The sequence below is a fragment of the Chenopodium quinoa genome, unplaced genomic scaffold, assembly GCF_001683475.1.
Source record: "Chenopodium quinoa cultivar QQ74 unplaced genomic scaffold, ASM168347v1, whole genome shotgun sequence".
NCBI classification, from domain to species: Eukaryota; Viridiplantae; Streptophyta; class Magnoliopsida; order Caryophyllales; family Amaranthaceae; genus Chenopodium; species Chenopodium quinoa.
Window position 1 is genome coordinate 264,441 of NW_018744100.1, and position 14,239 is coordinate 278,679.

The 14,239-nt window shown below is 37.7% G+C and overlaps 2 protein-coding genes across 2 annotated transcripts; one reads left to right on the forward strand and one right to left on the reverse strand.

Annotated features, from left to right (window-relative positions):
• Window positions 1-1,077: 1,077 nt before the first annotated feature.
• LOC110692251 lies at window positions 1,078-2,770 on the forward strand. Its single transcript, XM_021869243.1, has one exon. It carries the CDS (start codon window positions 1,603-1,605, stop codon window positions 2,428-2,430), a length of 828 nt encoding a protein of 275 aa, XP_021724935.1. The 5' UTR covers window positions 1,078-1,602; the 3' UTR covers window positions 2,431-2,770.
• Window positions 2,771-8,462: 5,692 nt separating this feature from the next.
• LOC110692252 lies at window positions 8,463-10,959 on the reverse strand. Its single transcript, XM_021869244.1, has one exon. It carries the CDS (start codon window positions 10,751-10,753, stop codon window positions 8,810-8,812), a length of 1,944 nt encoding a protein of 647 aa, XP_021724936.1. The 5' UTR covers window positions 10,754-10,959; the 3' UTR covers window positions 8,463-8,809.
• Between the last annotated feature and the right edge of the window lie 3,280 nt (window positions 10,960-14,239).

The window sequence follows — 14,239 nt, forward strand, 5'->3', positions numbered from 1 at the left end:
GTCTTCATATTAGTTTAGAACAAGGATTATTCTTTTTCTTCAAAAAGAACAAGGATTATTCTTCCGTTCTTCAATACATTGCTTCACCAAGCAACTTTGAAGTCAAATTTCGACCCTCACCATCTACTTGTACTTGAGACTGGGGATTTCTTTACCTTCACCTATCTTCACATGTGTTGACATGTGTAGAAGAATTGATCAATGAGTCAGAGGTGTCAATCATCAGTTCATTTTAAGCTTTTAAGGGATAATACATAAAAACATTATATTGTATTCCGCAAATTGCATTGATTTTTGTAAGAATTTTTTACACATTTTATTTATCACGTATGTCAACGCACAAGTTTAATGATTAATACCTCTTATTATCACCCAACATTTTAAAAAGTTGAAGCAAACTCTTATAAATAAAGTACAAACATGTATACTCCGAAATTTTATAAATATTGTCAAAAATCAAAATGTGTTAACTTAATAATAACATACAAAGTATATAGAAAGCACTCCCTTCAGTATTTCTTAAAAAGGAAGAAAGTAAAATGAGAAAATACTCTCACATGGATTAAAAACAACTGATGTAATAATTAATTAACACACTCTTTACACTATGGAACACTTTTTACGGTCAAATTTTAATATTTTTAACATGAACATAATAGTCCCATCTTTTACAATTGAAATAATCACCAATCATAATCAAAGAAATAATTACTAATAATTAAAAATGTAAATAGTAATCCCAAATTATACAATTATTCCTCATACAATCATACATAATTACATACCTCCCACTAGGGGTGAGCAAATTGGGTACCCGGTCAAAATTTTAGGACGCGGACCCGGGATTGGTTGGGACCGCATCCTAAAATTTAGGACTTGAAATTAGAACTACGGGGTTCCGGTTCTGGTTCCGTGTACCCACTTATGTATATAATTGTTAAAATATAATATAAATTATAATACTTATTTTAGTCTATTTTCATTTTTAGTGTTTAACACTTGTAGTTATATATAATTAAGCTATTTTATTTATGTTAGGCATTAATAATATTTTTTTTATTTTATTAACTAGATACATTTAACATAATTTTATTTTTAAAAACTTATTTAGTGTAACATATGTTGGGTAAGCGGGTACACACCAGTTCCGAGTCCATAAAATCGAGAATTGGAATTGAAATCGATTGCAACCGATTCCTTCATTTATTACCCGAAATTAAAACCACCGGGTTCAATTCTAATTCCGAACCCGCCAATTCCTAACCATTTTCGATTCCAATTTTAGTTATCAGGAATTTTTGCTCACCCCTACCTCCCACCCCTAACTTCATTCTCCTACACATCTCATTTTCCAAACCTCTTTTTCTCACGCTTCTAGATTACATTCAAACTTTCAAATCATTGTCTCCTTTTACCACAAAAAAAAAAAATAAAAAAAAATAAATAAAATATTTTCTCACCACCCTTTAAATTCACTCCATACCTTTAATTTTTTTTTTTTCCTCTTTATTAAAAAATAAGAAAAGGTACACATTTTTATCCATTTCTCCCCACTACAAATACCATTTTCCCTCCCTTCTTTATTCCACACTTCTAAAAAAAATGCAAAACACCATTATTCCTCCCTATTTCTCAAAACCAACAATAGAGGAAGAACAAATTGAAGAAGCTCAAAAACTATTACACTACCACAATGAAATAGATGATCATCAACAACTAGACAATCTCTCACTCCGCGATCTCCCTATCGCCAATTCTTCATCACCCCTTCCTCAACATAACACCGCCACAATCAACCACAGTCGTCATTCCTCCACCTCCTCCTCCTCCGACCCTACCTCGGATTTCTTCTTCGAGTTCCTCATCAACAATGACGATGACCTCATCACCTCCACCGCTGATGACGTCATCTTCCACGGTCGTCTTCTTCCTTACATTCCTCCTCCTAGACCTCGGCGTTCTCTTTCTCTCTCCTCTGCCGCGGCTCGCTTGACTCGTCCTCAGCTCAATGAGTCATCATCATTATCACCTCCTAACTCGTTTCCGAGTATTCGGCCTAGCCGCTCTCTTAACTACCGGAAACTACGTCGGAATCGGTCCAACACGAAGCCCAAGACCGAGGCAATAAATAGAAGTTCGTGTAATGGTAACACTCGGTTTAACTCAGACAAAAGTCCGGCGAAGTTGCCGTGGTATTGGGCGTTGGTTTTCGGCTTACCGAAGATTCCGGCCGAAATGGAGCTCAAAGACATTAAAAACCGGCAGTTTCGCCGGAATTCTACTCCGCCGCCACCGCCGTCGTCGAGATTTTTTTCCGGTGACCGGAGTTGCTCCTCTGCTTCTTGGAAACTTCTCAATGTTTTGAGCTGTAAAAGTCATGCCACGGTTGACGTGTCCAACACGGCACCTTTTCGTAATTCCTTATTTTGAAATCATTCTGAGCGATTCATCAGCTTGTATCGAATCCCGTCTATATTATTGCCATTTATGACTATTAATCTGTAGACCGAAAATGAAAAAAAGCTAGAGAGAGGAGGTTAGATTGAAAAAGAGGCATGAGAAGAAAGAATGATGTAAGCGTTGGAGAGTTAGAAGCGTAATGGAGAAGAGATATAGTGTATAGTAGTGGTTATTACTTATTAGTGGAGTTTGTGGAAGATCATGCTAAATTTTAGGCAATTATTATGTGCCCCCTTCTATATTTGTCATCACTTGTTCAAAAGAAGCTATTTTTTTATTTTTATTTTTCTATATATATTTCTTTTGATGATGTCTTTGTTGATTATGAGGTTTTAGTTAAAAGTTTATTTAATCTTAATTACGTAGTACTTATTAATTATTACTTGTATAATAATGTAAGGAGCTAAGATAGATGTAAGAATATGATGAGTAATTAGGTTATTTTGGCCCAATTAAATAAGGTAGTATAATTCTTCTACATTATGTAGATCAAATATCATTATTTTTTGTTTGGTGAAAACCAAATCTCATCTATTTATAGTAGTACTATGTAATTTAGTTTCTCACAAAAGTGTGATCTCCTTCTATGATGTGGAACAAGAATAAATGACTAAAGACTTGTGGTCCTATAAAAACAACTTTACATTATGAGGTTGAAGAAGACATAAATTAAAGCTATGTTAATTGTAACAATTTTCCAAAAGTAATAAGCTAGAGGAAAGTAAAGGAGTGAGTTTGGTTTTAGTTGCCCACCTCAATTTATTTCTATTCCAAAAAAAATATATTACTTTTCATCATATTCAAGTTGAAAATGTAAGTTTTTAGGAGGATGATTTTAATTTTAAGTCTAACTTTTAATAAAAGTAACAGATTGAGAACTTCCTACACTTCTTGTGAGTAATACACTTCCAATACTCTGTAGTTTTACCTCATAAGAATGCTGCTTTACAAAATTAAAAGGCTACACCTTTACGCATTTACACGTTAAATTTTACTACTTTCAAAAGTTCTGCAAAATAACGGGAAGACCGAAAAAGAATAAATTCAAGTTTATGTTGTAACCCTTAAAAGACTTTATATGAAGTTTATATTTTGGGTATATGCATGTAAAACGACATAAGATTAAATGAATATCATAATATCACGGGTGATGCGTTGGTTGACATTATGGCGTCTGCTACGAGCCAATTACTACTCCCACTTTAATTGCACTCTTTCTTTTTTCTATTTATATAAATTTTTCTTTTTAATGGGATCAAATATAAATTTGATATTGACATATTGCATACGTCCTTCTCATTCCAACTATACATTTTTCGCCAAATGTTAAGAGCTTTTTTAGGAAAATAGAAATTTTTTGGCTCTACCATATATACCTTCCCTTAGCCCCAAGTACATCCAGAATCTTCCGAATTTAGTGGGAAATAAAGAAAAAAAAAAACATAGATTATAGAATACGTATGTTTTTAATTTAGTTAAAGAACATGTATTAGTAGAAGTGGGATGTTTTTCTTTGGGAGATTTTATTTTAAGTGTTGATGTTTTATGTTCTTTGGGAGTCGGATTGACGTAGTTGTTTAGACATTTGTACAATTCCAAAGTGAATGAATATTAGAGATACGTCGAACCCTATTCCGTTCACTTCACCTTATTTTTGCTAACATAAAATTATTTTGGGAAATTATCAGTGATACACCCCAAATTTTGACTTTTATCAATGATACACCTGCTTAAGTTTTAATTATCAGCGGTACACCTATACTTTCAACTAATTAATTACAATAAGCATTTCATTAACTAAACGTTAGTAGTAGGTTAATGACTTGCAATTTTGACCAATTTTAACTCCCTTCTTAGTTTCCCTCCTATATTTAAAATAACCCACCCACCCACCTCTGTCATTATATAAACGAAGTCCCCTCATTTGCTATGATTTATGCAGATGCTTCTTCTTCATTTGGCTTTTTCTTTTTTTTTTTTTTTTTTTTTAATTTCTTCTCTATTTTTTCTATTATATAATGTACTATGATTAACATTGATGTTGGAAAAGATACCAAATTTAGGCGGGGTTTTGGTAGTTAGATAAATCATAATATAACTACATTTTGAATTTGGTTTCCTATAGTTCTACGCTTTGGAGTGAGATGTTGGAATGGGAGAACTTATTTAGAGCACAGATATAGATTATAGCTTTGGTTTGGGTGGCGAATATCCACATTAAGTTTGTGGGTGGACCGTGAATATCTACAAAACTATCTCGACCTCTCGAGTTATGGGAGATGATGATTAGATGGGAATTTGTTATGGGTGCAGTGGTGCACTTACATCATATTAGAGTAAATGAGGGGGCTTCGTTTATATAATGACAAAGGTGGGTGGGTTACTTTATATATAGGAGGGATATTAAGGAGGGAAAAAAAAAAGAGGGAGTTAAAAATTGGTCAAAATTGCAAGACATTATCCTATTACTAACGTTTAATTAACGGAATGCTTACTATACTTAATTAGTTGAAAGTACAGGTGTACCGCTGATAATTAAAACTTAAGCAGGTGTATCATTGATACAAGCCCAAACATGGGATGTACCAATGATAATTTTCCAATTATTTTTACTAAAATGAAATTAATTTTACTGGACTAAAATTATTTTTTATTGATTTTCTATTATATTTCTTCTTTAAAGTTACTGATTTTTACTGAATTGAATTTTTTTTTTACTGAACTAAACTTTTTTTTACTGAACTGAAATTATTTTTACTAAATTGAATTTATTTTTATTAAATATTATTATTTTAAGTTGAAGTGAATAGGACCTTACAAGACGATTAGATGAGGATTGAGCTAACTATTTTTTATCAAAAAAAAGGGGTTAATTTAGCTAGTTTTTGAAGAAGAAAGATGGCCGCAAGCCGAACTAAGCACCACCCACCTAAACCAGCCCGATCATCTGATAGATGGGGTGTAGATTGTGGGTGAAATTATGGTCCACAACCCATTTTCCAACCTAGTCAAACCCGTCATGTACCCAATCCACCAAACCTGTGGTGGCTGTGGACCGCCCTAAACCTGAGGCGACCCTCGCTAGGGGGCTATCGTGCAAACATATGATTGAATCCTTCCCATCATCGAATGAAAAAGAGACAAAAGCAAAGCCATTCTATATTGGAAAAAAACATTATAAAAAAAAAAAAAAAGGGAAGACGGTTAGCAAAACGAATAAGTGGCCATTGAACCCTGCTGAGCGGCTCCTTACTCAGAGCCATCTTTCAAAAAACTACAATGCAGAGCTATCAGTGACATCCGCCTTGGAAGCCATGAAAGGGGGATTAAGTGGAACAGAATTGACTGGGTGGGACAAATCAATAGGAAATGCTATTTGCTTCGTGAGAAGACTTAGCTCAACTGGTAGAGCGCCGCTCTTGCAATTTTTTTTTTCTGCTAAAATTGGTTGACTGCCCAGACAACACAGCACAACACTCAATCAACCCACAACCTAACCCAATTTGGTTTAGCCCATGAACAACCCAACCTGATTCAGTCCTGTGTCACCTCGCCTTTAAGTGGCTCGGTAGCTATCTGTGGGTGGATCTAGTAAAAAGCTTTCACCTGAAATACCCCTCATATTGGTGAGTTAGGATTCAAAAATACCAATTGTATAGGTAAAAAGCTTGCAATTTACACCCTGCCCTCCTGCCCTAAGCTACAATAAAGACAACCAGCCTTCACATAGGAGATACAAGGCTACCACCTGCAACTCTGCGACGGCTGCAAGCTGCAACATAATTAAATTATTTTCACAGCTGAATCCAGAGTTCTGGACCCCTTCTCACTACTTACAATAATGAAATCGTCGAAAATACATAACTTTCTCATCGTGATAAAAGCTCTAGAAGAATGACAATGAATCTGGAAAATGTAAAGGGAAGGAGCAAATGTTCTTCAGCTGTCAAAACAATTTTCACAAGCCAGCTGATAATTTCCTTTCCAAACAACAAGGTACCAAGAAATACTTCTGCATTGTAACAATATCATAAATTCGTAACCATTTAAGAGATGAGATCCTATCTTCTCATTAATTGCGCCAATACACTTTGCTAAAAGCACCACCTCGGATCATTTCACTGATAGTGTTCATATGAGTATATGACTGCATCTATGCTCTAAAACGAAACTTTCCAGATTACATGCAGAAGCTCAGAAACAAACAGGTAATGGCATCAAATCTAACCACTAGGAGTCCAGGATCATCTACCATTTGCAATGTACATGCAACTCCGGCAACATAAAGCTCAGAAACCGACAAAAGTAATGGCATCTTGAAAAATTAACCACCAGAATCATTTACCATTAGCAAAGCACATATGCAACATAAACAGTTTGTGTTCGATTGATTAGCATTATGCCATGCTGCTGCCACGATTAGTACCCCTAATACCCCTAGAATAAACCAAAACTTCTTCCATCCCTAACTAATAGTTTACTTTCTAAATTTAATTAGTTAAACTTTGTACTCTAATTTTCTTGGTAAGGTAAATTTCATTAGTGCCCTAAAGAAGGGTCCCTAATATAACTTATCCCAATCTCCCTTGACGAGGTTTGAACCATGACCAATGTTATGGGAGATAAGGTTAGTGGGTGACTACCACCTCAGCTACCCCTTAGACCTAGAACAGCTATAGGCCTATAGCACAGAAACTCTGCCATACAGACCACAAGATAGCAAATGTGGGAACAAGGTGACCACTGAGTACTGACCTTATCACAAAACTGTGTCAAAGGAGTTCTACATAAACAAAAGTTTCCATGGAAGAGTTGTCAACTAAAACTTTGGAATTGCTTTGTCACCTCAAACACAATAAATCTTTGAAAGTCAGCATCTAACAGAAATTTGTTTTGTATACAGAATTTTGAATAGCATGATCAGCCCCTTGTAACAGTAACTAGTGCCTGTTCTGACGGTTCGAGCAATAATAGTCATAGCCTCATAAGCTTACACCACCAAAATTTAGTACTCTCTCTCTCTCTCATAGGGGCTTATAACACTCAACAGGTTACTTCTACAGAGTAATCATGCGTTCATGCCTAACAGATCTCCATGGTAACACTTCTAAGTATTATATAATCTATCCCTCTTGACCTCTTCCTCTTAGACAATGTTCAGAGAAGCAATTAATTGCGGCTCTCTATAATGCCAAATGACCCCCCCCCCTCCTCTTGAATATTTTATCAAGACTCCTAACTTTCCTATCTTGCTTCAAATTATTCTCTCTTCTTAAGAGCAATACCCTTCAACAATTCTCAAGTTGATTGCTCATCACATCAACCAAGAAATAAACAGTGTACTTGAAGATGATTGAGAGATTAATCACCGAATCATGCAGAATATCAACTTGGTCAAACAAGATATACAATATGTAACCATTCAGTTCATAACACAAAAAATAAATAAAAATCTAGGATGTGTAATTTTCACACATACTTTAAACCAACAGGAATAGCCTCATATGGAATTCAACTATAGAAAAAGTTGTTTACCAAGGATTTCAATTGTAGTATGATAGCCCATAATAAAGCTAAAGAAGCACAACTTATGAATCAGACATCCAATGCAATAGAAAACGTAGCCTTCCAGAATTGGGTATTACATGGAACTGTGGAAGATACATCATAAAGCATGAAATGAACAAGATTGTAGTCGTGAACAACAAAAACCCCAAGTATGTCAAGGACATAATTAAAAGTTGGGAAGTATCTACCATTCTGAGATCTTTGTCTATCATTATGGCTTATGAGCAACAAATTGTACATATCATTTCTTCCTAACTCATTTACTTTTAAATGCCATATTTCATTTATCCTGTCATATCTTACATGATCCTTGCCAACAATTTGATGTAGCAATACTCCTAACTGATTTGCAACAGAATTGATTTGCAACAGAATTGAAAATATAAGCAATTTCTGAACTGTTGAATTAGACTCCTAACTGATTTGCAACAGAATTGAAAATATAAGCAATTTAGCACTAATTCAACAGTTCAGAAAAATGTTTGCTGGGTAAATAATGTACAATTTCACCAGAATAAAACTTTCAATGAATTCTACGATAAGTGCCATCAAAAACTAAAAGAAAATGAATCGAAGGTTAAAAAAAAAAAATTAAAACAAGAAAAGATGACAGCCGCAAGAACAGACATGCCTTCACACCAGATAAAATATACCAAATCAAAAGCTACATGCTCACTACTTCAGGCAAATGATACAAAACCTTATACAAGAATAACCATTCATAAAAAGAATCGAGAAAATACAATCTACAGGCAGTGAGGGTGGTACCAGGTCAAAATGGTCAATTGCAGATGTAAGTCCCGCTTTCAACCTTGTGATCTACCACGTAAAAGTCTGTTGTAGCTTCAGAAGCAGGCCAAAGTGAAACACCAGAAAGCGTTTTAGCCCCTTTGACAGAAAACTTTACATGACATACAACGTCAATTTCTTCTTCAGTATCCTCTTCATTTATATCAACAGGCATCCGTGCCCTAAGCTTCCCAGGAGTACCCTTTAATGGGATCTCTTGTATATGCCATTTCAACTCCCTCTCAGTCCTATTCAAGACAGCCTTAGGAGAGACGTTCAGTAGTGTAGGATCAACTGGCAGTTTGAGAATAAATGTAACATCTGTGAGTGGTACCAGCAGATCAGGGTTCGAAATGTATTGAATCATGACAGAGAGTAAGGTCCCAACATGGCGTTTAACAAGCCTAACACGCAAAGGAATGGGGGTCATCTGGGGCATCAAACTGTACTTCAGAACAGGTAAAGGCTCTTCAGAGGCTGCCGTTCTTACATGAAACATCCCATTGCCAAGGCTGCTAACACGAGAGCTCTGCATAACAGTTTTTTTAACAGAAGTTGTACCATCAATCTTAAATGAGAACTCGGTTTCTTTATCACCCGTCATCTTTGGAGGCAATGTTCTCAAATAAATCACACCCATCAATCCCACTCTAGAAAGCAATGACTCCCTAAATTCCGCACTGATCTCCTCAACAATGAACATCTCAGGGCCCTTCATCTCTGACTTCTGCACCAAGAGATTTTCAAGTGGAGTGGCAGCTGCACCACTGGCAGCAACAGGAGCCCCATCAGGCCCTGTCTGTAACAACTCAAGTCCACCAAGACCCTCCCTCTTCGCAGCTTTAGTAGTGCCCACAAACTCTGACGCATCCAGCCCACCACCAAATGCATCACTAAACCCTTCAAACGTCTCTCTAAGTGACGCCTCCTCATTCCCAAACTCAATCCCACCATAATCCCCTTCAAACCCTTCCACAGCAATGTGGGTAGGCTGAGCAGCCTCAGCAGGAGGCAACGGAGTCACCTCAAGCCCCACCAACGCCTTAGTCATATCCGAAGCCACATCCTTATCCTTTTTAAAATCACCAACCAACGACTCCGGCTTATTAATCGAATCACTAGCAGCAAACGGATCCTTCACCCCCTGTTCCTCCTCAATCTTCACCCCACCATCATGCTCCCCTAACCCCGCTTGCCCCACAACAGCAATACTCGCCCCCACCTCATCCCCCACCGTTAAAGTCTCACTAGGCAACTCAAACCTCATATTCGAAAATGACTCCACCCCCGCCTCATGCTCCACCGCCAAACTCTCCGCTACCCCAACCCAATTATCCGCCCCTCTAACCTTATTCTCAGTATCAATAGCAGAATGCACCATCTTAGCAATACTCTCACCGTGCATCGACGCCAACATTGCCGCCAACCTAATATTATTAACACCCCTCAAAACAATATCCAATGCCATATAAATTTCAGCATATTTCTTCCCTAATTTCTCTGGGGTCACATCAACCCCTCTACAAGCAGTAACAACAACACTAACAGCTTGATTAACAATACTAATACACTCAAAAACATTATTCGTAGTAGTACTATTATCATCATCATCATCAACAGTTGTAACACCCAGAACATAAATTGAATTCACCAAACGATAAACAACACGATATCGAGATTCAACCCCAACAATTACCTGACCACTGTAAGCAGCAAGTGGGTCATCGCCGACAATGGTGGGGTCGCCGGAAACGTCGTCGTTTTGGTGTTTGGAGGAGAGAGAAGCGGCGGCGGCTGCGGCGGAGGAGAAAGCGAGACGGGTGTTTCGGAAGGCGGAAACGGCGACGAGAGCTCGAGCTGGAGGAAACCATTCCCGGGTTTGAAGGAGGATGTCGGGCCCATTGACGGGTTGGAGAGAGAGAGCTAAGCAGGACATTGAAGATCTGGATCTAATCGATCAGAAATTTGGTGGTTGAATTGTGATTTTGGGGTTGATCAATGGAATTTTGGGAGGAGAGAGAAATTGAATGAGAGTCGAAAGAGAGGTTTTGGGGGTTGATTTCGATCTGATCTATTGTTCATTTGTTCTTTCTTTTCCTTTTCCTGTGTTTTTTTTTCGGACCTTTTTTTTACAAAAAAAAAAATTAACAAATGATTTTGGCTTGGTAATTATTGTTTGATTGATTAATTAACACACCCTGTTCTTTAGAGCTGCTCTGCTGAGTCCTGCTTTACTTTTGTTTAAAAATAATAATTAATATTGAATTATTATAATAATAATAATTAATATTTAATAATAACAATAAATAATTAATATTTAATAATTATAATAATAATTTATAATAATAATAATAGTAATAATATAATGATAATAAATATTATTATTAATAATAATAATAATTGATTTTTTATAATAAAAATTAATATTTTAAAGATAATAAATAATATTTAAAGATAATAATTATTAATTTTTAATAATAATAATAGTAATAAATATTTAATAATAATTAATATTTAATAATAATATTTAATAATTATAATATAATAATAGTAGTAGTAGTAGTAGTAGTAGTAGTAGTAGTAGTAATTATAATAACAACAAGATCAACAATGATGATGATGAAATTTGCTCTACTCTGCTAAAATCTGCTCTGCTGACTCCTGCTCTACTCTGTCCAGAAGCTCAAAAGAACAAGGCCTTAGGTGTCAATTCAGATAACTGGGTCGAGTTTGGTTAAGTCGAGTTAGACTAGGTATAATTCATTCTTGAATCTTGCTAAATTGTCGTGCCTATACTCCCTCCGTTTCATAATAATCACAACACTTTGACCGGCACATATGCCAATGCACAACTTGACCATTAATATTTGTACTTATATATTATTTAAAAAATATAAATGCTTGATCTAACGAAAATATACATAAAGACTAATCTACTTAATATTTTACATGATACATACTTTATATATTGATAAAAAGTATAGACAAGGTAAGCATATAAATAGTGTAAAAATCAAAGTGTTGCGATTATTACGAAATGAAAGGAGTATAACTTATAAGAGTATAAGAAAAAATCTGAATTAGGTTTCTTTCAGGTCGGGTCAATTTTTGACACCTAATCCCAACTATTATTAGTAGCGACAATATTTTTCTCTATTGCAAGGGAAATGTCATGTTCATATAAATCTATTAACAGTAACTAATATTGATTAGGGGATTTTTATCCTCCAATCACCGTCTGACAAGTGGACCAACCAGGTTCCGCCACGTGTCCTTCACGTAGGCAAATAGGAGCCTGCCACGTGTTAATCACAGATACGTCCTCTGCGGACTAATTGAGACACGCCACGTGTCCACCCATGCCAAATGGGAAAACCGGCCACCAAGGCCCAATCCTGTTTAGAGGCCCGGTCAGCCCTAGGTTTACCCTAAACCTAGAGAGTGGCACGCTTCTCAAGACTATAAATACTCCTCTTAATCCTCATTAAGAGGAGGACGAAAAAGAGAGAATCAGAGAGAGAAAAAGTGACAGAACACTAATCACTCACGGATTATACATTAAACACTCTCACCTAGAGAGACCTTATTACTTTAATTTCCGTAATCATTACTCCTTAATCAGGTACTAACTTGACCGTTGGAGGCGGAGCTCTCAGGAGTCTCCGTTATTTTGCAGGTACAGGCGGCCGGTTCCAGTCTCGGTGTTGTAACTCTCCCGCAGGACATCAGAAAACCCCGAAACATTTGGCGCCGTCTGTGGGGAGAGTACTTCTGAGATGGCATCCAAGTCTGTACCGACTCCTGAAGAGAGGCGTCCCCTAGACGACCCTCAAGTTCAGTCAGACCATGACACCGAAAGTGAATTTGAAGTGCAAACTCATACAGCTCCAGACGGGACCCTAAGGGCCCGACGTACCCGTCATACCGAAAGGGGGGAACGGGAGCATCTTCAAACAGGAAGCGAGCCAGCAGGCGCCCAGCCTGCTCGGCAACAGCCGACTGATGGGTCTGCTCCCATCACAAGGAACGAACTCATGACCTTCATGAGGGGCTTCAAGGGAGAGATTCAAGAATTGATCAACAAACAGCCGCCTGCTTCAGTCAGAGAGCAGTCGGCCAAAAAACCTTCCACTTCACTGAAGAGGAAGCCAGTTCAAGGGCGAGAGGCGACTCCTCATCCTAAATCCAAGAAGCGGGAGCCACTTGCTCTTGATTTCACAAAATTCCGTTATCCTACGGGAAATAGGAAACCTGTTCGTCACATTCAGGCGGACGGGTCGAAGAAAACATACACAGACGCTCGTCTGCTGTTAGAACAGAAGAAGAGTGACCGACTGTCAGAGTCGGCCTCTACTTCAAATTTTCAAGAAAGTTTACAAAATACCTCCATGAGGCATACACAGTCGTACCATGAGAGTCAGTCAGGCGGTACCTCCCGTCAGTCCGGCTTTCATAGTGCTCAGGCGGTACCAAACCCACCGTTTGTACCGCAACAACAGTATTTTATGCAGCCACCTCCATTTGGTGGACCTGCAGCAAAAAACGTCCAACCTATGGACTGGCAGCTACGGTTGCTTAGACTTGGTGAACAGCCGTCGGCCTTCTCCAAGGAAATTACTGAAGCCGTTCAGCCGGCCAAAGTAAAAAATGTACTAGTAGGCGCCTATGACGGCACTACTAATCCGGAAGACCATCTGATGGCATTCACCAACCTGATGTACCTTCAAGGGTTGGATGATCCCACTTGGTGCAAGTGTTTCCCAGCGACTCTCAAGGGAATCGCACAGCAATGGTTCGGCAACCTGCCGACTGGTTGTGTAAACAGCTTCAGGACGCTTGCTTACTTGTTTGCCTCCAACTTCGCCATGAACATCCCTGCAAAGAAAACGACCCTTGATTTGGGAACAATTCAGCAGGGTGAGAAGGAGGGGCTTCGTTCTTACATCAGGCGGTTCAACCTGATGAGAATACAGATTCAAGGGTTACCGGATGAGGTAGCCTATACTGACTTTTTTAGGGGTCTCAAAGACGGGTCTACCTTCAAATTTGACTTAGTTCGAAAAAGGGTGGCGACTCTTCAAGAGGCCTTGATTGAAGCAGAAGCCTATATACAGGCGACTGATCTGTGTACGATAAAACAGTCGGACGGGAAAAGGTTCGACAAAAGAGAAGGACGACAGAAACAGTCGTCTCACAAAGAAGAGAAAAGAAAAGAGGTCTGGGCGGCTGATTCCTCTAAACAGCCGGCCCAGAAGAAGAAAAAAGAATTCAAACCATACTCCCCAAAGTATGTGTTTAACAAGGATAACCAGTTTATCCTAAAAGAAATAAAGGGACGGTTCTCAATTGAGAAGCCGGTCCCCATGAAGGGTTCTGCTAGCAACCGGAACCAAGACAAAGTCTGTGCTTATCATGATGACGT

Coding starts and splice junctions, on each gene's coding strand:
- LOC110692251 (XM_021869243.1), top strand. CDS start 1,603: ATGCAAAACACCATTATTCCTCCCTATTTCTCAAAACCAACAATAGAG.
- LOC110692252 (XM_021869244.1), bottom strand. CDS start 10,753: ATGTCCTGCTTAGCTCTCTCTCTCCAACCCGTCAATGGGCCCGACATC.